General features: G+C 44.0%; 1 protein-coding gene across 11 annotated transcripts in view; it reads right to left on the bottom strand.

Moving 5' to 3' along the window:
• Positions 1 to 22824, bottom strand: part of NBR1 (NBR1 autophagy cargo receptor) — a 40749-nt gene that overhangs the window by 7764 nt on the left and 10161 nt on the right. For 3 of the 11 annotated variants that reach the window (XM_009190728.4, XM_031657096.1, XM_009190729.4), the window contains 17 exons: positions 22706 to 22724; positions 21261 to 21283; positions 17263 to 17457; positions 14926 to 15003; positions 14243 to 14457; positions 12918 to 13085; positions 12111 to 12320; positions 10415 to 10574; positions 10030 to 10320; positions 9145 to 9294; positions 8298 to 8373; positions 6985 to 7095; positions 6568 to 6732; positions 3360 to 3804; positions 2162 to 2256; positions 1270 to 1342; positions 196 to 301 (listed from right to left, as the gene is read on the bottom strand). In XM_009190728.4, coding sequence (XP_009188992.2) covers positions 196 to 301; positions 1270 to 1342; positions 2162 to 2256; positions 3360 to 3804; positions 6568 to 6732; positions 6985 to 7095; positions 8298 to 8373; positions 9145 to 9294; positions 10030 to 10320; positions 10415 to 10574; positions 12111 to 12320; positions 12918 to 13085; positions 14243 to 14457; positions 14926 to 15003; positions 17263 to 17457; positions 21261 to 21283; positions 22706 to 22724 — 2580 coding nt within the window. The remainder of the gene's footprint in view (positions 1 to 195; positions 302 to 1269; positions 1343 to 2161; positions 2257 to 3359; positions 3805 to 6567; positions 6733 to 6984; positions 7096 to 8297; positions 8374 to 9144; positions 9295 to 10029; positions 10321 to 10414; positions 10575 to 12110; positions 12321 to 12917; positions 13086 to 14242; positions 14458 to 14925; positions 15004 to 17262; positions 17458 to 21260; positions 21284 to 22705; positions 22725 to 22824) is intronic. The other 8 variants (XM_031657097.1, XR_004179286.1, XM_031657098.1 and 5 more) reach the window with 8 other exon arrangements.

Below are 22824 nucleotides of genomic sequence, written 5' to 3'. Positions count from 1 at the left end.
GCGACAGAGCAAGACCGCGTCTCAAAAAAAAAAAAAAAAAAAAAGAAAGTGGCAGAGTTGTGTGTTAACCAAAGACTAAATCTAAAGCCTATGCCCTTTCCACAATGCCATGTTATTCTTCAACCCAGATGCCACCACTTTCACTGGTGACATGGAGTTGAGATTCAGGAAAATAAAACAGACACACACACTGACCTGTGCAGTGACGGGTGGCCCAGCAAACAGGGCCTTGTATGCAGAGGCAGCAACAGACAAAGCCCCCTTCACCAGTCCTCCAGCAATGCTACTCCCATGATGGTGCCTGTAGAAGAAAACCAAATTATCTCCCCAAAGAAACACAAATCATTACCTTTTTACAAGATAATCTGGGCTCTAATCCTTGAAAGAAAATAAGATTTCCTTAAGAGAGAAAAATCAGATGTAAAAAGAGAACACGATTGCTTTCATATCAGCTTTATAGCTACAGATCATGGTTTGATGGAGGGCCCAGCTCTACTGGTGCAAGATATGGGCACTGCAGGAAACGCACGACTCTGGTAACCATGACGGCTCTCACTCCTAGCTGAAAATTAATGTGATTGAGGACACACCAGGATATGAACAGTTTGTCTGCTCAGTTATTCTCTCAGAGAAAACACCTTGCAAAGGAAATGTGATTTTCTGGACACTGGCCTAATATGAGTGGGAACAGAGAACCAGGTAGGTCCAAGAAAAAATTATTTAGATGTATACTGGGCTTAACCTTTCTACCTTTTCCCCTGTGCTAAGGGTGAGATAATTTGGGGACATTACTTTGTCTGGAACATAAAACATTCTTTTTTTTTTTTTTCCAGACGTCATTTCACTTGTCAGCCAGGCTGGAGTGCAATGGCGCGATCTAAGCTCAGTGCAACCGCCGCCTCCTGGGTTCAAGCAATTCTCCCGTCTTAGCTTCCTGAGTAGCTGGGATTACAGGCACCCGCCACCATGCCTAGCTAATTTTTGTATTTTTAGTAGAGACGGGGTTTCGCTATGTTGGCCAGGCTGATCTCGAACTCCTGACCTCATGATCCACCTGCCTCGGCCTCTCAAATAGAACACTCTTAAACATCCGCTTTAGCCCTTTGTTTAGTGTTGCTCAAAGGCTTAAGAAGAAATAAGAACAAGAAGGAACGAGGGTTCCCCTTCTCTGCCCTCTGAAGATGGGTATATGCTGTGAAGGGCTATTTTAAGCAGAAGGAATACTAGGATATCCACCTGCTTCTGAAAGAGACTGTACAAGGTTGTTACCTTGAGTGGTCATAGCTCTTCTGTCTGCTGTTTACAAGTCCTGATGAGCCTCTGGGCTCTAAAAGCAAAAGAGCTATTGGTTAGATGTAGCATCCATAAGCACCTAGTGTTTCCTAACTCAAGTAAGGCTATTATTGAGGCAGGTGGCAATCAGATCAGTGTTTGAAGTCTTTTTTTTTTTTTTAAGTATTTGGGAAGTTTTAAGGGTAGTTTAAGTGATAAGGAGAAACTGTCCAGAAATGCAATGCAAGATGACTGTTTATTGAATCAGAAAAATCAACTCTATAATCCCAATGCACTAATATATTTTGTAGTAAGAAAACAGACTCACAGCCATTAGAAACCTGCTGAACTGCTAGTCAGGAAAGGTGGAGATGGAGCTGGAACTTAGATTAGTTTGGCACCAAAGCCTGTGTTCTTTCCACTGGCTCTGTGAGGTCTAACAATATATTCAGCCAGAGAATAGAAATTAGAGTATGCAGGAGGATCATGGAGAGTGAAGGGCAAGTTGTTTTTTCTTTTTGTTTTTTGATGGAATCTCGCATTGTTGCCTAGGCTAGAGCAATGGTGCGATCTCGGCTCACTCCAACCTCCGCCTCCAAGTAGCGGGGATTACAGGCACCCACAACCATGCCCGGCTAATTTTTGCTATTTTTTAGTAGAGACAGGGTTTCACTATGTTGGCCAGGCTGGTCTCAAACTCCTGACCTTGTGATCTGCCTGCCTTGGTCTCCCAAAGTGTTGGGATTACAGGTGTGAGCCACCATGCTCAGCCTGTGAAGGGCAAGTTTCTAAAAACCGCCAAGAATCACGAAGACAGAGAGGCTATTTATACCTGGTTTCCATTAGACAGGAACAGAGAAAAAGAGAAAAAGCTTAGGCTGATCATTACCTCCTCTGATCTGATCAGGGACTGAAGAAACTTCTGATACGGTAACTGGTAAATCCACTCCTGGGGAACCATGATGATGTACACAAGGAGGGCTCCTTTCAGAAAGACACAATATGGAAAGTAAATTGAAAAGACACTTATGGCATTAGTGGAGAAATAGTAAACACAGCACAGCAGTGCCAAATTCTCTACAGAGGCTTCACATTTCTGATCCAAATCACATGTCTGGATTTAGGGTTCCATCATAACGGCTACATTGTACCCCGTTTTCCTCTTTAGCCACAGCCAAGCTAGAAATGTTGGCTTCAGTCTGTTCATGTCCCTACCTACATCAAGTGGTGTCAATAAATGGAAATGACTAGCTTTTGGGGAGAATGGTTTACATTATAGGCAAGGCTCCAGCATTTTCCCTACTATTAGGATAAGAATGATTCAGATAGATTCACCAGGGAATTGAAAACAATTTGTTTGGTTTTTTAGTGTTTTTTCCCATAATGGATTTAACTTCCTAATTATGGCTGTTTGGGTAGAGTTTTTGCTGCCTTTACTGAAGAGTCAATAAAACAAGGAGGGAAGGTCCAGGGATGTTTGTGTTTACAAACTGGCGCTCAGCCAGGCATAGTGGCTCACATCTGTAATCCCAGCATTTTGGGAGACCCAGGCGGGTGGATTGCTTGAGGCTGGAGTTCACGACCAGCCTGGGCACATGGCAAAACCCCACTTCTACAATAAATATAAAAATCAGCTGGGTATCATGGCCCATGCCTATAGTCCCAGCTACTCAGGGGGCTGAGGTGGGAGGATTGCTTGAGCTTCAGAGGCAGAGGTGGCAGTGAGCCAAGATTGTGCCACAGAACTCCAGTCTGGGCAACAGTGAGACCCTGTCTCAAAAACAACAACAACAACAACAACAAAAACAAAAACAAACAAAAAACAAAACCAGCTCTCAGTAATCAAAATATAAGCAGATAGACTATACTCAGATAATTTAAGGCCAACTAAAACAAATATTTCTTTAAATCCAGAATCCACAAATACTGGGAAATACAACCTTTATTCATCTAAATTCAGACTTTACTATGGAAAATAGTCTCTTCCCATACTGAGGAAAAAACAGGTTTTTGAGATCAGGTCGGTTCCTCTCACTCTTTATTTCACCTCTGAAGAACACCCCAGCTGAGGGGGCTGTGAGTGGTACCTGGGCAGTGGCGGTGGAAGCTCCACTACCTCTGGGATTAGGGGCACTGTTTCCAGAGTCTGTGAGGTCGTGAGGATGTCACTTATGCTGTGCTCCTGTGGCTGGTTCTCCCCTCCAGGAAGTCTCTCCCCAGCCTCAGCTGGTTCCTGCCCAGCCTCAACCCCAGGCTCGCCTTCAGCACCTCGCTCCAGGCCTGGCTGTGAGAGTGCAGAGCTGTACATGGAATCCCCCAGGGGGCGGCTGGTATCAAAGCACTCAGGCAGGATGATGATGTAATCCTCTGAGGAAGCAGAGGACTGACTCTGAACTTCATCTTTGAGCTCCTCCTCCTCCTCCTCCTCCTCCTCTTCCTCCTCCTCCTCCATGACAGCTTCTTCCTCAGTGATATGGACAATCTCCTCCCTCTCATCTCCAAGTGGTCCTTCTTCAGGCAAGGCAAATTTCACTAAAGGATGAAAGCAACCCATTTTAAGGTGGAAGCTAAAAGCAGGCCTAAGTACTATCCTTACTTGGTAAAGCCTTGTGGATCATGAGATAGAATTATGAAAGCCAGAGGAGAGGGAAGAACTAGCGAGAAGGGCTGGTTCTGGAACTATGACCACATTCTAAGGTTGAAGACTATGCAAAACAAAATAGAATCAAAGCTCACAGAAACAAGGTAGGCAGAAACACCCAGGCTTCCAAAAAGTTCTATGAATCACAAAAGGAGGCAGCTCCATCCCTTCCCTTTTCCTTTTCATGTGATGGTTAATACACTGAGGTAGAGTTTAAACCAAAATGGATACACTAACTAACAATGCTATAAAAAAAGTTAGGAGACGAGTATTGCAGGATTACATGCCTATTCTCCTCCTCTTCTTTACAAAGATGATGCAATCATGGGAGAAAACTGGCCAATCATGTTTGAGGGGGTAAGAAAGGGTATAAAAAAGCTACCCAGGGCCGGGCGTGGTGGCTCATGCTTGTAATCCCAGCACTTTGGGAGGCCGAGGTGGGCGGATCACGAGGTTGGAAGATCAAGGCCATCCTGGCTAACATGTTGAAATCCCATCTCTACTGAAAACACAAAAAAATTAGCCGGGTGTGGTGGCAGGCACCTGTAGTCCCAGCTACTCGGCTGGCTGAGGCAGGGGGATGGCGTGAACCTGGGAAGTGGAGGTTGTAGTCAGCCGAGATTGCGACGCTGCACTCTAGCCTGGGTGACAGAGAGACTCTGTCTCAAAAAAAAAAAAAAAAAAAAAAAGCTATCCAGGCCAGGTGTGGTGGCTTACGCCTAAAATTCCAGCACCTGGGGAGGCCAAGGTGGGCAGACTGCTTGAGCTCAGGAGTTCAGGACCAGCCTGGGCAACGTGGTGAAATCCCATCTTTACAAAAAAAAAAATTTAGCTCAGTGTGGTGGCATGTGGCTGTGGTCCCAGTTGCTTGGGAAACTGAGGTGGGGGGAGCCCAGAATGTTGTGGCTGTAATGAGCCATAAACTTGCTACCGCACTTCAGCCTAGGTGAGAGTGAGACTTTATCTCAAAAAAAAAAAAAAAATTACTCATAAATCCTATCAGAATAACAGCTGTGAATATTTTGGTATTGTCTTTCCAGACCTTTTTGTTATGTATTTGTACACACATGTGGAAAAACATATAAAGATATGCACGATTGATTGATTGCTTGATTGACTGATTAATTTGAGACACAGTCTCACTCTGTTGCCCAGGCTGAAGTGCAATGGCTTGATCTTGGTTCAATGCAAGCTCCGCCTCCCGCGTTCACGCCATTCTCCTGCCTCAGCCTTCTGATTAGGTGGGACTACAGGCACCTGCCACCATGCCTGGCTTATTTTTCGTATTTTTAGTAGAGACGGGGTTTCACTGTGTTAGGATGGTCTCGATCTCCGGACCTTGTGATCCACCCACCTCAGCCTCCCAAAGTGCTGGGATTACAGGCATGAGCCACTGTCTTATTATTATTTTTTTAGATGGAGTCTCGCTCTGTCACCCAGGCTGGAGTGCAGTGGCACAATCTCGGTTCACTGCAACCTCTGCTTCCCAGGTTCAAACAATTCTCCTGCCTCAGCCTCTTGAGTAGCTGGATCACAGGTACACGCCACCACGCCCAGCTAATTTTTGTACTTTTAGTAGAGATGGGGTTTCACCCTGTTGGTCAGGCTGGTCTTGAACTCCTGAGCTCGTGATCTGCCCAACTCAGCCTCCCAAAGTGCTGGGATTACAGGCGTGAGCCACTGCGCCTGGCCTTACATGTGTATTTTAAACAAAAGTAAGATAAATAATATTTAAAGATATAGGTCAAATTTCATTATAATAGATAAAGAGATTCTCCAATATTATTTTGACACAGTATTATTTGAATTTTTGGATACTTCTTAAAATATATGCTATTGGTTCTATTTGATACCTAGAAGTTTCTGTTATAAAGGTATTTATTCCTTTTTCTTTTTTTTTTGAGATGGAGTTTCACTCTTGTTGCCCAGGCTGGAGTACAACTGCGCAATCTCAGCTAACCACAGCCTTTGCCTCCCGGGTTAAAGTGATTCTCCTGCCTCAGCCTCCCAAGTACCTGGGATTACAGGCATGTAATCCCTGGCATGTAGCCACCACGCCCGGCTAATTTTTCGTATTTTTAGTAGATGGGGTTTCTCCATGTTGGTCAGGCTGGTCTCGAACTCCCGACCTCAAGTGATCCACCCACCTCAGCCTCCTAAAAGTGCTGGGATTACAAGCGTGAGCCACTGTGCCCGGCCTATAAAGGCATTTATTACAGCAGAATTTAACCTTGAGAAACTTTGTTTGGTACTCCTGTTTCTATCCACTGTTTCTGGGACTGCTGCCCTTGGAGAAAGCAGACAACTCAGCTACCCAGAGGGGTCTTTGCTAAGGAGCTCTGTCAAATTACAGGAAGATTCCTTACTGCAGAATCCAGGCAGCACAACTGGCTGCTATTCCACTGTGGAGTGCAGCTGTAATTCTGCCCGAGAAGACGGAAAAAGGAGTATGGTGGCTTCTTTGCTCCTGATGCTCTAATTAGAACAGTCAGGTAGCATATGTAGAGTCTAAAGACACAAACAAGATCAGAATTTCTAACAAAGATTCACTCTCCTTTCACTCTCAGTGAAGAAGAGCACATCTAACTCATCAAGTCTGGCAGTCACGATTCAGGTGTCACCCTGCTAGGTGGGGGAAATGCAAGGACACTCACTCTGCAAGGATTTCTGTCTGCAAGGAGGGTTGTGGTCTGGGGCAGCATCCAAGGTAAGGGATCGGATTACTGTCTCACACACAAACTGGGTCCCACTCAGGTCTTCTTCTGCTTCCTCCACAGAAGCAATGTTCTGAGTCTTTCTCTTTACTGACACTGTAGAATCTGAAAGACATATGAACCTTGTCTGCACTTAGTGTTTAAAGTGCTGAGGAATGTTCACCAGTCATTACCCATGCTAAAACTAAACCAAGGAATAGCTGCTATCTGTGCCACGTGAAGGTGAGGCAAAACATGAGATGCTATAGAAAGAAAGCCCATTTACATGCTAAGTAAGGTCAGTAGGGGATAGCTGTAAAATAGAGTATGGTATGGAAAGGAAGGATGTAAATACTTTACAAATATTTAATCCCTTACCAGGAAGTGCTTTAAATCCTGTCCCTTCACTCTCTTCCTCTATCTGCCCCAAGCCTGACTTCTCTATTAAAGGACTGTCATGTGGCAGAGGAGACATGCAGGGAGTCATATCTGGAGAATGAAGAGAGGAGAACCATCAATCAAGAGAAAGCATCATATCATCAATAGTCAGTGTCCAGAAGTAGCACTTAGCAGGCTTCTTGCCTCCTGCAGAACTAAAATAAACCAAGATATGCTTTGAGGTCTCTTACAGAAAATTTCTCCAGACCAATAAGTATGCAAAATATCTCAGATCAATCAATGCAGAAAGAATCACAGTTATTTAGCCTGGAAAGCTGTGGCCAAGATACAAAACCATGAATATAAAGGAACAAAAGGACAAAATGTCTAGAGAAAAAAAGAGAAGAGGATTCCTTTACAGTAGAAAAGCCTTGCACAAACTTGTATCATTGCTTCTTCTTTTTTTTTTTTTTTTTTTTTTTTTTGGGTTTGGCTCTTTTCTCCCGGCGGTTTGTGTTGTGGTCGCAGGTTTTTGTGGTTCGCCCAGCTAGTCTTTCTTGTATTTTTTAGTAGAGACGGAGTTTCACCGTGTTAGCCAGGATGGTCTCGATCTCCTGACCTCGTGATCCGCCCGTCTCGGCCTCCCAAAGTGCTGGGATTACAGGCTTGAGCCACCGCACCCGGCCTCTTCTTTTTTTTTTTTTTTGAAATGGAGTCTTGCTCTGTCACCCAGGCTAGAATGCAGTGGCAAGATCTCGGCTCACTGCAACCTCTGCCTCCTGGGTTCACGCAACTCTCTGCCTCAGCCTCCCGAGTAGCTGGGATTACAGGCACCTGCCACCATGCCCGGCTAATTTTTGTATTTTTAGTAGAGATGGGGTTTCACTATCTTGGCCAGGCTGGTCTTGAACTTCTGACCTTGTGATCCACCCGCCTTGGCCTCCCAAAGTGCTGGGATTATAGGCGTGAGCCACCGTGCCTGGCTATGCCCAACTAATTTTTAAAAGTAATTTTTGTAGAGATGGGGGTTTCACCATGTTGCCCAGGCTGGTCTCAAACCCTGGCCTCAAGTGATCCTCCCGCCTTGGCCTCCCAAAGAGCTGGGATTATAGACACCAGCCACCATGCCCAGCATATTGTTGCTTTTGAGAAAGGACAGGAAAGAAGGAAAACGGATCCATGATTGCTGCTTTACTGTCCTACTGAGGAGAATTCCTTGCCATTTCTTCAGAATAAAACACTACCAGCGTCTAGGCTGTGGTATTGTGTGCCTATTAGTAAGATGAACAAGATGAAATGAGTGACATTCTTACCCACAGGGGTGTTATGGGGCACTCTCTCCAACTCTTGAACAATGTTTATATCCAACAGCTCAAACGACAGCAGGTCCTATAAAAAAAGACAGACAATGTTAGGCTGTTTGGAGTGCATGCTGGAGCCATGTCTTGATGGGATCTGTAGACCATTTCCACATCGTCTTGTATTCAACTCTGTTCAAATTCATGCCTGTTTCCAGACAAGTGAAAAAAGGAAGAGTTAAATAGGAATTAGGTGTTAAAATAACCAAATGGCAGGAAAGAGAAAATGCAGCAGGTAAAAAGGAGAATCAGCTAGGCCAAAGTGAAGAGGCCACTAAAGGGAGTTTGTGGGGAAGTACAGGATTGAGTTCCCAATTCAAAGAGGAAACATCTAGTTTACTAGGCCGGGCGCGGTGGCTCACGCCTGTAATCCCAGCACTTTGGGAGGCCGAGGCGGGCGGATCACAAGGTCAGGAGATCGAGACCACGGTGAAACCTCGTCTCTACTAAAAATACAAAAAAATTAGCCGGGCGCAGTTGTGGGCGCCTGTAGTCCCAGCTACTCGGGAGGCTGAGGCAGGAGAATGGCGGGAACCCGGGAGGCGGAGCTTGCAGTGAGCTGAGATCCAGCCACTGCACTCCAGCCTGGGTGACAGAGCGAGACTCCGTCTCACAAAAAAAAAAAAAAAAAAATCTAGTTTACAAATTTGCTTCCATGGGTGATCTCCTTCCCATTAAATATACCGGACTAGATCAAAGTGGGCATATCTCTGATTTCCTGATTACCGCCTATGGCTCTACCACCTTCTCTCCTGTGCTCTCTCCCTCTGTCCCTTGCCCTTCAAAGTGCTGAATCTTCCACCTGGGCAGTCAGAAGATCCACAGATGGGATGTAGAGCTCCCTCTCACTGGCAACATTTTTTGCCTTCTGTGGGATGCAGGCTGCTGTCCCTTCTGTCTGCTCAGTCACTTCACCAAGTTGTCTTTCTTCTTTAGCCAGAAGAAAAGCTTCCTATAGAGACAAACCATTGAGACAAATTTTAGGCCTTCAACAGAACTGAAGAGGCAGGCTGACAATGCCCCCAAAAATAAAAACTCTGCCGTACCTCTGTATCTTAAAAAACTTAAGAAATGTTTTTGATATATTTTTACAGTTATAGAAAAGCTGTAAAAACAGCAGAGAGAATTCACATTCACCCAGCTTCCCCTAATGACAACTTACATTAACTGTAATAGTCAAAACCAGAAAATTAACATTGGGTAACTTTAAGCAGTAAACACTCTGCCCGACTAATACAAAGAAATTGCATTAAAAAACTGTGCACTAAGTAGCAACCAGGGCAAGACTTCATTAGTATTTAGGAAACATACACACAGTATTTCAGGAGAGATGGATATTAAGGAGAAAAGCTATCAGTTCAGCAGTTCCATAGGCCAGGCCAGGCCAGGCGCCCCTTTTTCCCTTGTGCAGCCAACAGGCTGACCATGCAACATTACAAAGAGGTACAAAAGTATTCAGGGACCGCCTGCGGCAAGACCCTAAAGATACTAAAACAAAGACACTAAAACAAACACCCTAAGGAAGAGGCCAAATATCAGCACAGAAATGTGTTGGGGGCGGGGGGAGATGCTAACCTTTCAAGATTTCTGGAAAACAACTAGCTATGAGTGGGTTCTTTTAGTTTTAGCCATGTCCTTTCTAACTATGATTTGGATACTGGGCCAAAGCCTGTCAGTCAATGCTCACCTCTTGCTGGCAGGTGAGATCATCAGTTTTGCTTGAGCTGATCATGCCCTTTTCAATGTTATCAGGGCTCTCTTCGGAGGGGAAAGGATCCACTATGATACTGCACCAGACTCGAGGCCCAAATTGCTGGCCTTTGTGAGAAAGACGCCAATGGGAAGTATACGTTCCCTCCAAAGCTGGGGCAATGAACTCCACAGATACAACTCCCACATGGCCGGCCTTGAGGCAAGGAACCAAAACATCCTTCTTTTCTGTGGAAGCCAAAGTCAGGTTTCCCCACATGAACTTGAGCTGAAAAAAACAGTAAGAGGAGAAAGCAAGATTGTCAGCTGAGCACTCTGCCACTTCAAATCACCTCATCTTCACATTTTGTGGGAAAAATTACCTTTGTGTCTGCACTCCACTTCACATTTCCTGTATTCTTCATCCTCCAGTGTTTGATAAACTTGGTTCCTGGCTGAAGGTGAGTCCCATCAGGCAAATTCTCATCCACAAATGCTGCACTGAGCATTGGCATAACGGGGGTATAGGGTTGCAAAGGGAGCCTGAACAGAAATTCAGATGCTTAGTCACTTGCTGTTGGGTGTGAAGTCTTCAGAATATCTCACACTGGCTTGAGAGTCTGGCTGTGACTCTTGAAAATGTACTAACCCATTTGCCTTAAAAATAATACTAATATTACTAGTATAGGACCACATATCATAAACAATAAATTTTCTGACAAACTTAAAACAATAAAACAAAACAGAGGATAGGTCTCACTCCTGAGCTAAAAAAGTCATGGTAAGAGTAATTAAAAGGGCCCATAAATACAACACCTAGAGAGTCAGGCTTTTAAAACATTTGTTCCTTTTGCTTCAATTCCAGACTGCCTCCAATGAAGAGAGGGACCCCACCATTCTGAACTTCAGTGGTTTCTACCTTTCTGAAGAAGCAAACAAAACAAGTGTCAAAAATAACTACCAAATGTGGCTGGGCGCAGTGGCTCACGCCTGTAATCCCAGCACTTTGGGAGGTCAAGGCGGGCAGATCACGGTATCAGGAGATCGAGACCATCCTGGCTAATATGGTGAAACCCTGTCTCTACTAAAAAATACAAAAAAATTAGCTGGGCATGGTGGCGGGCACCTGTAGTCCCAGCTACTTGGGAGGCTGAGGCAGGAGAATGGTGTGAACACAGGAGGCGGAGCTTGCAGTGAGCTGAGATCATGCCACTGCCCTCCAGTCTGGGCGACAGTGTGAGACTCCGAGACTCTGTCTCAAAAAAAAAAAAAAAAAAAACCTACCAAACCACCCTTTAATAATACTAACACCAGACCAGGCACAGTGGCTCACGCCTGTAATCTCAGCACTTTGGGAGGCCAAGGCGGGCGGATCCTGAGGTCAGGAATTCGAGGACAGTCTGACCAACATGGTGAAACCCCGTCTCTATTGAAAAAAATACAAAACTTAGCCAGGCATGGTGGCATGCGCCTATAACCCTAGCTACTCAGGAGGCTGAGGCAGGAGAATCACTTGAACCCGGGAGGCGGAGGTTGCAGTGAGCCGAGATCACGCCACTGCACTCCACCCTGGGTGACAGAGCGAGACTCCGTCTCAAAAAAATAAAAAAATAAAAAAATAAAGCTGGGCGCAGTGGCTCACGCCTGTAATCCCAGCACCTTGAGAGGCCAAGGCGGGTGGATCACAAGGTCAGGAGATTAAGACCATCCTGGCTAACACGGTGAAACCCTGTCTCTACTAAAAATACAAAAAATTAGCCAGGCCCGTGGTGGCGGGTGCTTGTAGTCCCAGCTACTCGGGAGGCTGAGGCAGGAGAATGGCGTGAATCCAGAAGGCAGAGCTTGCAGTGAGCCAAGATCATGCCACTGCACTCCAGCCTGGGCAACAGAGAGAGACTCCGTCTCAAAAAACAAAAACAAACAAAAAAGCCAATAACAAAAAAACTAAGACCAGATAATGGGAATTTTTAAGGATTTGGGTGTTAAGGGTTACCAATAAATAAGACGGAAGTTGGTTGAAGTTCCAGTTTCAGAGAGCTGGGCCTAAAGTTTTGGCTCCCACCCCAGCCCTGGGCTTACATCAGGGTATTAGACTGGAGCAAGCTCTCAGGTCGGCCTAAAGGAGACTTGGGGCTCTGGAGTCCATGGATTGAATTCCACAGGTGAATTTTCCTATGGAGTTTAAGTTGCTTTTTAAGTTCCTTGACCTCTGCTTTACGTTGTTTCTTCTCAGCTCGCAATCTTTGCTTTTCTGCTTTAAGAAAGTTCTTATCAACCTGTTTCTGGAGCCTGTGAGATAATAAAAGCAAGTCTTAAAAGAAAGTCACAAATAAATTCTGAAGCTACGTGGAGCCAATTGCAGTCTCCATCAGTGTCAGCTTCTAGTTGAATTTCTTTTTTTGTTTCAGAATCAGGGTCTCACTCTGTCATGTAGGCTGGAGTACAGTGGTATAATCATGGCTCCCTTCCACCTCATATTCCTGGGCTCAAGCAATCTGCTCACCTCAGACTCCCAAGTAGCTGAAACTATAGGTATGTACCACCATGCCTGGCTAATTTAAATGATTTTTTTTGTAGACGCGGGATCTTGCTATGTTGCCCAGGCTGGTCTCATATATTTGGCTTCAAGTGATCCACCCACCTTGGCCCCTCAAGTTGCTGATAAAACAGTTATGGGCCATTGTGCCCAGCCTACTTTAGTTTCTTAATTTCTTTTTATAGTTATTATTTCTATTTCATTAACTTTGGATTAACTGTCTTCATTATTGCACATCAACTGAAAATGAGCAGAACTAAGGAGACTATCTGCAGTTTTGTGATTCACACCTTGTCACCAGAACCAAGAAGTCAATCAGAGAATAAGCATCTCCATGTAGAGGGTTTTACCTGACTTGTTCCAGAGCAGCAGGAAGACGAGGAGTAGAGTATTTTGAGTGAGAGAATGGTTCGGAGGAGCCCACAACAGGTCTCCGCAACTTCAGCAGGACATGGTTAGTGTCGTGGCTATATGGCCCTGCTTCACAATCTTCACAGATATTGTAGGATGGGCATAGGCTGTGGGTAAAGAATGGCACAATACACAAGGGCAGAATAGGAAGTACCTGGGGTAGGGAGATATAAGACCATACTTCTATGTTTGCTCCAGTACCAACTAGCTGGTAACCTGAGCATGTCATCTGACTATGCCATGCCTCAATTTTCTTCATTAATAAAATGAGGATTGCTAGGCGCGGTGGCTCACGCCTGTAATCCCAGCACTTTGGGAGGCCGAGGTGGGCGGATCACAAGGTCAGGAGATCAAGACCACAGTGAAACCCCGTCTCTACTAAAAATACAAAAAATTAGCCGGGCGCGGTGGCGGGCACCTGTAGTCCCAGCTACTCGGGAGGCTGAGGCAGGAGAATGGCGTGAACCCGGGAGGCGGAGCTTGCAGTGAGCCAAGATCGCACCACTGCACTCCAGCCTGGGAGACAGAGGAGACTCCATCTCAAAAAATAAATAAATAAATAAATAAAATGAGGATAATAACACTTAACCCATATCCATTTTAAAGGAAAATCTATGGGAGGAAGGTAAGATGTGAAAGTATATGGGGCCAGGCACAGTGGCTCATGTCTATAATCCCAGCACTTTGGGAGGCCATGGAGAGGAGGATCATTTGAGTCCAGGAGTTTGAGACCAGCCTGGGCAATATAGGGAGACCCCATCTCTAAAAAAAATTTAAAAAAATATGAGGCAGGAATGGTGGCCCATGTCTGCAGCCCCAGCTACTTAGCAGGCTGCAGTGGGAGGATTGTCTGAGCGTGGGAGGGTGAGGTTGCAGTGAACCGTGATTGCACCCTGTACTCCAGCCTGGGTGACAGAGACGCTGTCACCAGAAAAAAAAAAAAAGAAAAAGAAAAAGAAAAAAGAAAACAAAAAGGCATTTGGAATAACCGAGGAACTACCCTTAGTGATCTAATTTTGTGTGTTCAGGGGAACATAATTTTGCCTGGCTTTGCTAATCCAAATGCACATTTGAACAAAACAATCTGAATAGCACAACCCACAAAGCATGTGGGTGAAGAGTAGCTTGTGCTTCCAACTCACAGCTATGACATCTAATGCTCAGAAACAGGGCACAATCAATTTCCCTTCACCTATACAGAAAGCCAGGGAGATAAATGCTGTAAGGTCTATCACTAGCTAGCTACTCCCAAGCAACTGCTTACCTACACTGGTAGCGGACACCAACAATCCTTCTTTGGCAGTTGTTGCAAGCAATATGCCAGCTGAACTGATTTTCTGGCAAAAACAATGTTTCCTCTGAAGTAGGCATTGAGACTTCTGAGGGACAAGAACCCAAAGATGGGTTCTGGAGGACAAGCTTTTCATGTAATTTCTGTTCAAGCTTCTCAACCGTTTCTTTAACCACTTGTTCTCTGAACTAGAATATGGAGCAGAAGGTGAGGAAAAAACTCAGTTCCAATACTGGAAAAAAGTGTGAAGATATCAATAGATCTGAAACCTAACTGTCTCTGGTATAACACAAAAACACAACGAACAACTGCTACTGAATAGACAGAAACATAGCAAAAGGTCTTTTCCTTCTAGAGCCAAACTGGTTCGAAGAAAATATCAAAAAATCCTTTTGATAAGTAAATTTCTAACTTTTTCTGAAGCAGAGATTTGTCCCTCTCCCTTACATGCTTAGAATTAGACTCCCTCTTTTTCTGGCACTTCACTGCAAAGGTTAGAGCTTTCTCGACTGGAACGGTTCTAAGTTTGGAAATTATAAGCTACCACTCTTCACGTGTACCAGAGGCAGCAGCCATCTGGGTTCAGTTTTCTATTTCTTCCACATTCCACCTGTGCCAACACCGCAGTTAAAACCCAAGCGAGAGAGAACACTCACTGTCTCCAGGTAGCTTGTGAACCAGTCTGGGGGCTTGTCTTGAGGCTGGTCTGTGTCACATGGAGCAAGTGGCAACGACTGGGAGAAAACACAAGCCGAGATGTTAGAGGTTACTTTTTCTATTTAAAATACTTTTCCCTGAGTGTATTATTTTGAGGTTTCTTTTGTGAAATCATACAAGTATATAATTTTTTAAAAAGTCACAGTATGAAGGCGTACTAAAGGAAAACAAAGTCTCCAGCCTGCTCCCCTTCTACAGAAGTAAAGTATTACCAGTTTCAAAAGTCAGAGATAGAGAGGAACACAATAATTCCCAAATATCTGATAAATATGCAAATCTTACAACAAAGACAATGAGAAATAAATCTAGAAAGTGGATAGACTGAAACAGGCAATGGGGAAAGGATTCCCTATTTAATAAATGGTGTTGGGAAAACTGGCTAGCCATATGCAGAAAAATGAAACTGGACCCCTTCCTTACACCTTATACAAAAATTAACTCAAGATGGATTAAAAACTTAAACATAAGATCTAAAACCATAAAAACCCTAGAAGAAAACTTAGGCAATATCATTCAGGACATAGGCAGGGGCAAAGACTTCATGACTAAAACACCAAAAGCAATGACAACAAAAGCCAAAATTGACAAATGGGATCTAATTAAACTCAAGAGCTTCTGCACAGCAAAAGAAACTACCATCAGAGTGAACAGGCAACCTACAGCATGGGAGAAAATTTTTATAATCTATCCATCTGACAAAGGGCTAATATCCAGCATCTATAAGGAACTTAAACAAATTTACAAGAAAAAAACGACCCCATCAAAAAGTGGGTAAAGGACCATTTTTTTTGAACAGACACTTCTCAAAAGAAGACATTTATAAGGCCAACAAACCTATGAAAAAAAGTTCATCATCACTGGTCATTAGAGAAATGCAATGAGATACCATCTCAAGCCAGTTAGAATGGCAATCATTAAAAAGTCAGGAAACAGGGCTGGGCTTGGTGGCTCACGCCTGTCATCCCAGCACTTTGGGAGGCTGAGGAGGGTGGATCACAAAGTCAGGAGTTCGAGACCAGTCTGACCAACATACTGAAACCCTGTCACTACTAAAAATACAAAAAATTCGCCAGGTGTGGTGGTGTGCGCCTGTAATCCCAGCAACTCGGGAGCCTGAGGCAGGAGAATCGCGTGAATCCAGGAGGTGGAGGGTGCAGTGAGCTGAGATTGTGCCATTGCACTCCAGCCAGGGTGACAGTGCAAGACTCTGACTCAAAAAAAAAGAAAAAAAAAAAGTCAGGAAACAATAGATGCTGGAGAGGATGCGGAGAAACTGAACGCTTTTACACTGTTGGTGGGGGTGTAAATTATTTCAACCATTGTTGAAGACAGTGTGGCGATTCCTCAAGGATCCAGAACCAGAAATACCATTTGACCCAGCAATCCCATTACTGGGTATATACCCAAAGCGTTAAAAATCATTCTGCTATAAAGACACATGCAAACATATGTTTATTGCAGCACTATTCACAATAGCAAAGACTTGGAACCAACCCAAATGTCTATTAATAATAGATTGGATAAAGACAATGAGGCACACATACACTGTGGGATACTATGCAGCCATAAAAAAGGATAAGTTCGTGTCTTTTGCAGGGACACAGATGAAGCTGGAAACCATCATTCTCAGCAAACTAACTCAGGAACAGAAAACCAAACACAGCATGTTCTCACTCATAAGTGGGAGTTGAACAATGAGAACACATGGACACAGGGAGAGGAACATCACATGGGGCCTGTCGGAGGGTGGGATGGTAGGGGAGGGATAGCATTAGGAGAAATACCTAAGGTAGATGATGGGTTGATGGGTGCAGCAAACCATCATGGCTCGTGTATATCTATGTAACAAACCTGCACATTCTGCACATGTATCTCAGAACTTAAAGTATAATAAAAAGGGCCGGGCGCGGTGGCTCACACCTGTAATCTCAGCACTTTGGGAGGCCGAGGCCGGCGGATCACGAGGTCAGGAGATCGAGACCTTCCTGGCGAACATGGTGAAACCCTGTCTCTACTAAAAATACAAAAAAATTAGCTGGGCATGGTGGCGGGCGCCTGTAGTCCCAGATTCTCGGGAGGCTGAGGCAGGAGAATGGCATGAACCCGAGAGGCAGCGGAGCTTGTAGTGAGCCAAGATCGCGCCACTGCACTTTAGCCTGGGCGAGACGAGACTCCGTCTCAAAAAAAAAAATAAAAACATAAAATAAAGAAACCTATTCAGCTTTATTTAAAAAAAAAGAAAAGATATTGGATAGACTGGGCCATACCCTTCATACCTGCACTGCAGGATCCTCTGGGGTCTTCATGTCTGATCCCAAGACTCTCACCAGTGAAGAGTAATGTGCAAGTGGCTTCTTCCCTGCCCTGGCAGCTAGTCGTTTTGCTCCTACAACTGGGGGCGGGGCTTCATCAACAACATGGTGCCCTTCGTGGACTTGCATCTGCAGTTGGTTTCCCTGTTTAACTGCCATCTAAGAGCATACATTATGAAACAAAAACATACGACGTGATTCTCGTCTCCTAAATAACATTTCAAAGACATCAAAACAGAAGAATGTGGTAAATTATGCTAGAAAATACTGGGATTTGTGTTTGCTTTATTAAATCCAACAACAAATATAATGTTTACACTCAATTTGCTATTTCTTTGCTAAGAATGTTAACTAGAAATTTATTTATTTATTTATTTTTGAGACAGAGTTTTGCTCTTGTTGCCCAGGCTGGAGTGTAATGGCATGGTCTTGGCTCACCGCAACCTTCGCCTCCTGGGTTCAAACAATTCTCCTGCCTAAGCTTCCCAAGTAGCTGGGATTACATACAGGTGCCAACCACCATACCCGGCTAATTTTTGTACTTTTAGTAGAGATGGGGTTTCACTATGTTGGCTAGGCTGGTCTCGAAATACTGACCTCAGGTGATCCACCCACCTCAGCGTCCGAAAGTGCTGAGATTACAGGTGTGAGCCACTGTGCCTGGCCTAGAAATTTATTTTTATTTTTTTGAGATGGCAATTTGCTCTGTCGCCCATGTTGGAATGCAGTGCGTGGCTCACTCCAGCCTATCTCCTGGGCTCAAGCGATCTTCCCCACCTCAGCCTCCCGAGTAGCTGGGATTACAGGCACATGTCACCACACCTGGCTAAGGTTTTTGTTTTTGTTGGAGACAGGAGTCTCATTGTGTTGCCCAGACTGATCTTGGACACCTGAGTTCAAACTATCCTCCCACCTCAGCCTCCTGAGTAACTGGGACTACAGATGCGTACAACCACACCTGGCTAATTTTTGTACTTTTCTAGAGGTGGAATTTCATGATGTTGCCCAGGCTAGTCTCGAACTCCCGGGGTCAAGCAATCCACCCACCTCGGCTTCCCAAAGTGCTCGGGTTACAGGTTTGGGTCACTATGCCTGTTGGCTAATTTAAAAAATTTTTTGTCATATGTTACCCAGGCCGGTCATGAACTTTTGTTATTAAAACCACAAAAGTATTGTGTTGCTTTATTCCACAAAAACAAACAAAAAACCCCGTAAAACTAGGTTTTAAGATGGCAAATTAGATAAGATTTTCCTTGACTGGGTTACTATTTTTCTGTTTGTTTCTTTGTTTTTTTTTTTTTTTTGAGATACAGTCTTGCTCTGTCACCAGGCTGGAATGCGGTGGTGTGATCTCGGCTCACTGCAAACTCTCCCGGGTTCAAGCGATTGTCCTACCTCAGCCTCCTGAGTAGCTGGGACTATAGGCATGTGCCACCACACCCAGCTACTTTTTGTAGTTTTAGTAGAGACGGGGTTTCACTATGTTAGCCAAGATGGTCTCGACCGCTTGACCTCATCATCTGCCTGCCTCAGCCTCCCAAAGTGCTGGGATTACAGGAGTGAGCCACTGCGCCCGGTCTAATTGGTTTTTAAGTAAGACATCACTTACGGAATCTTAACTCAGGTTTCCAAAAAAGTTAATTCTAGACTAACAAAACTCAAAAAACTTAAAGATACGTCCTATAATTAAGCATTTACTTTTCCAATAAAAACAGTATTTTGGGGCCAGGCGTGGTGGCTCATGCCTGTAATCCCAGCACTTTGGGGAGTCTGAGCCGAGCAGATCACCTGAGGTCCGGAGTTCAAGACCAGTCCGTCCAACATGGTGAAACCTCATCTCTACTAAAAATACAAAAATTGGCCGGGCATGGTGGCGTGCACCTGTAATCCCAGCTACTCGGGAGGCTGAGACAGGAGAATTGCTTGAACCCAGGAGGCAGAGGTTGCAATGAACTGAGATGGCACCATTGCACTCTAGCCTGGGCAACAAAGTGAGACTTTGTCTCAAAAAAAAAAAAGAATAGTATTTTGGGGCAGTGAGAGGTGGCTCATGCCTATAATCCCAGCACTTTGGGAGGCCAAGGCAAGAGGATCACCTGAGGTCAGGAGTTCGAGATGAACCTGGCCAACATGGTGAAATGCCATCTCTACTAAAAATACAAAAATTAGCCGGGCACGGTAGCGCGCACACCTGTAATCCCAGCTATCAGGAAGGCTGAAGCAGGAACACTTGAACCTGGGAGGCGGAGACTGCTGTCAGCCAAGATCGCACCATGGCACTCCAGCCTGAGCAACAGGGCGAGACACCGTCTCAAAAAAAAAAAAAGAAAAAAGGATTCAATGTGTAACTACATCTGAGGTGATGGATATATTAATTAGCTTGATTGTGGTAATCATTTCAAAACGTATACATATTTCGAAACATCACATTTTATACCTTAAACACATACAAATTTTTAAAAATCAGAAACTAAAAACAAAAAAAAGCATTCCATGTCCAAAAAGTGGCTATCACTTCTGCCTTAAACATAAGATTGTATGGGCTGTAAAGAACAGAGTGAGGTAGGCTGGGTACAGTGGCTCACGCCTGTGATCCCAGCACTTTGGGAGGCCGAGGCAGGCGGATCACTTGAGGTAAGGAGTTTAAGACCAGCCTGCCAAACATGGCGAAACTCTGTCTCTACTAAAAACTACAAAATAAATTAGCTGGGTGTGGTGGCACACACCTGTAATCCCAGCTACGTGGGAAGCTGAGGTATGAGAATCACTTGAACCCCAGAGGTGGAGGTTGTAGTGAGCCAAGATTGCACCACTGCACTCCAGCCTAAGCAACAGAGACTCTGTCTCAAAGGAAAAAAAAAGGAGAGAACAGAGTGAGGGAAAGAGGTGAAAAATGTGAACCAGAAAACATAGTTCTAGACCAGGCATGGTGGTGCACACCCATAGTCCCAGTTACTTGGGAGGCTGAGGCAGCAGGATCACTTGAGCGCAGGAGTTCAAGGCTGGCCTAGGTAACATAGCAAGACCCAGTCTCTTTAAGAAAAAAACAAAACAAAACAAAACAAAAATGGCATCAAGGCACAGTTCTAGAGAGTTTTTGTTTTGTTTGAGATGGAGTTTCCCTCTTGTTGCCCAGGCTAGAGTGCAATGGCGTGACCTCAGCTCATTGCAACCTCCGCCTCCCAGGTTCAAATGATTCTCCTGACTTGGCCTCACAAGTAGCTGGGATTATAGGCATGCGCCACCACACTTGGCTAATTTTTTGTATTTAGTAGAGATGGGGTTTCACCATGATGGTCAGGCTGGTCTTGAACTGCTGACCTCGGGTGATCTGCCCGCCTCAGTCTCCCAAAGCGCTGGGAGTGCAGGCATGAGCCACCGCGCCCGGCCAAGATATTTGTACTTTTAAACACTAGAACAGTAGCACTAAGACCAGTAAAGAGATGGGACTATAACTGAGAAGGACCTTTTTATTATGAATTGCCTTTTGCTGAGTGTCTCCCTCATCAGTCTCCCTAAAAATAGGTTTCATGGTGTTTACTTATTAGTCTCTGCCCATAACTAATGGAATTCAGGTTTGAGTTTCAGTCAATAAATATTTTAGGCCAGGCGCAGTGGCTCATACCTATAATCCCAGCACTTGGGAGGCCAAGGCTGGCAGATTGCTTTAGCCCAAGAGTTCTAGATCAGCCTGGGAAACATGGCAAAACCCTGTCTCTACAAAAAATATAAAAAGTTAGCCGGGCGTGGTGACATGTGTCTGCAGTTCCAGCTACTCAGGAGGCTGAGGAGGAAGGGTCACTTAAGCCTGGGAGGTGGAGGTTGCAGCAACCCCAGATTGTGCCACTGCACACCAGCCTGGATGACACAGCATAACCTCGTCTCAAAAACAAAAAAACAAAAAAACAAACCCATAATAATATTTTTTACATTATTTGAATATGAGACTAAATACTCATTACCTTAAGTGCTTCTTCATATTCTCCTAAAAGGACAAAAAATATACAACATGATATTTCTTCACACACCCCAAAAGATTCTATTATTTTAAAATTATTTTTACTTTGTACACATCCATTCATTCATTCAAGAACCAAAAATTCTATAAGATTAAGTATAGCCAATCCTAAAGATGAACTGTACAACATGAGGAACATATTATAGTTAAATAATCGTATATTATATTCATGATTTTTGCTAAATAAGTAGATTATGGCTGGTTTCTGGGGAGGGCTCAGGGCACCACAGGGCCACTATAATGAGATGATGGATATGTTAATTTGCTTCACTATAGTAACCACTGCCACGTAACATTGTGGTCAACCACATGTATGATGGTGATCCCATAAGACTATAATGCCACATTTTTACTGTACCTTTTCTATGTTTAGATATGCAAATACCATTGTGTTCCAACTGTCTATAGTATTCAGTACAGTAACATGCTCTGCAGGTTTGCAGCCTAGGAGCAATAGGTTACACCGTATCTCCTAGGTGTGTAGTAGGCTATACCATCTAGGTTTGTGTAAGTACACTCTGTGATGTCCATATAATGACAAAATCACCTAATTGATGCATTTCTCAGTACATATCCCTGTCACTAAGTGATGCATTACTGTATATGTATTTCATAACATCATGTTGCACACCTTCAATATATACAATAAAATTTTTTTAAACATACAGCCAATCCTGACATTAAAGAATTCTTAGCTTATTATATATGAACAGCAACTATCTTTTGCTGACAAACTCCCTTCTTCTTGCAAACAGAATCTACTGTAGATCAGTTCTTCCCCATAAATCCCTCTTTCATCACTACTGGGAGTCTTCCAGTTACAAAATCTCAAGTCAGGTCCCTCACGTTTAGGCACTGTGATGCTCAGGACTCAAGAGAGTTCAGTGTTAATACTATCATTTCACCTGATTAAAATAAGATTTTAGGGGCTATCCTGGGAAACTAATTTTCAACTATAACATGGTTCCTATGGGAAAATGCACTCCAAGCTCTGAACATCTGATAAATAAACTTTTGGAATACCACTTGTTTGTAAGTTCATATTAATATATATACAAAGTCAGAAACAAATGCAATACCATGGGAATACTTATATGTATTGAACTGGGAGGCATATTAATTTCAGAGGACTGGCATCTTAAATATGAGAACCTCCCGTTAAAGCTGTCCTTAGGGTCCATTCAAAGGCATCATCCTATATACAAAAAATTGCTATACAATAAAATCCCCTATGTAACTAATGTCCATCAGTGCAATGTCAATTTATAGTATACTAAATTCCAAACTCTAAAATTAATACTGCAATAAGGTTTGAGTATAAATAGAAATGCCTCAATGAGCAGATTAAGGCTTTTAAATAAGGCTGAACAGACTCTCTCAGGGACTCACCTTGACTGTTGATGGATACCTATAAAAGGAAAAAAAACAACAGTGAATTATAAGTGTCTCATCAATCGAGCATTTCTGCTACTAGGACCAGCCCCATAGGACAGACAAAAACTCAGGCC

The sequence above is a fragment of the Papio anubis genome, chromosome 17, assembly GCF_008728515.1.
Source record: "Papio anubis isolate 15944 chromosome 17, Panubis1.0, whole genome shotgun sequence".
NCBI classification, from domain to species: domain Eukaryota; kingdom Metazoa; phylum Chordata; class Mammalia; order Primates; family Cercopithecidae; genus Papio; species Papio anubis.
Note: the sequence above shows the minus strand (reverse complement) of the source record. Positions and strands in the feature narration are given on the sequence as shown.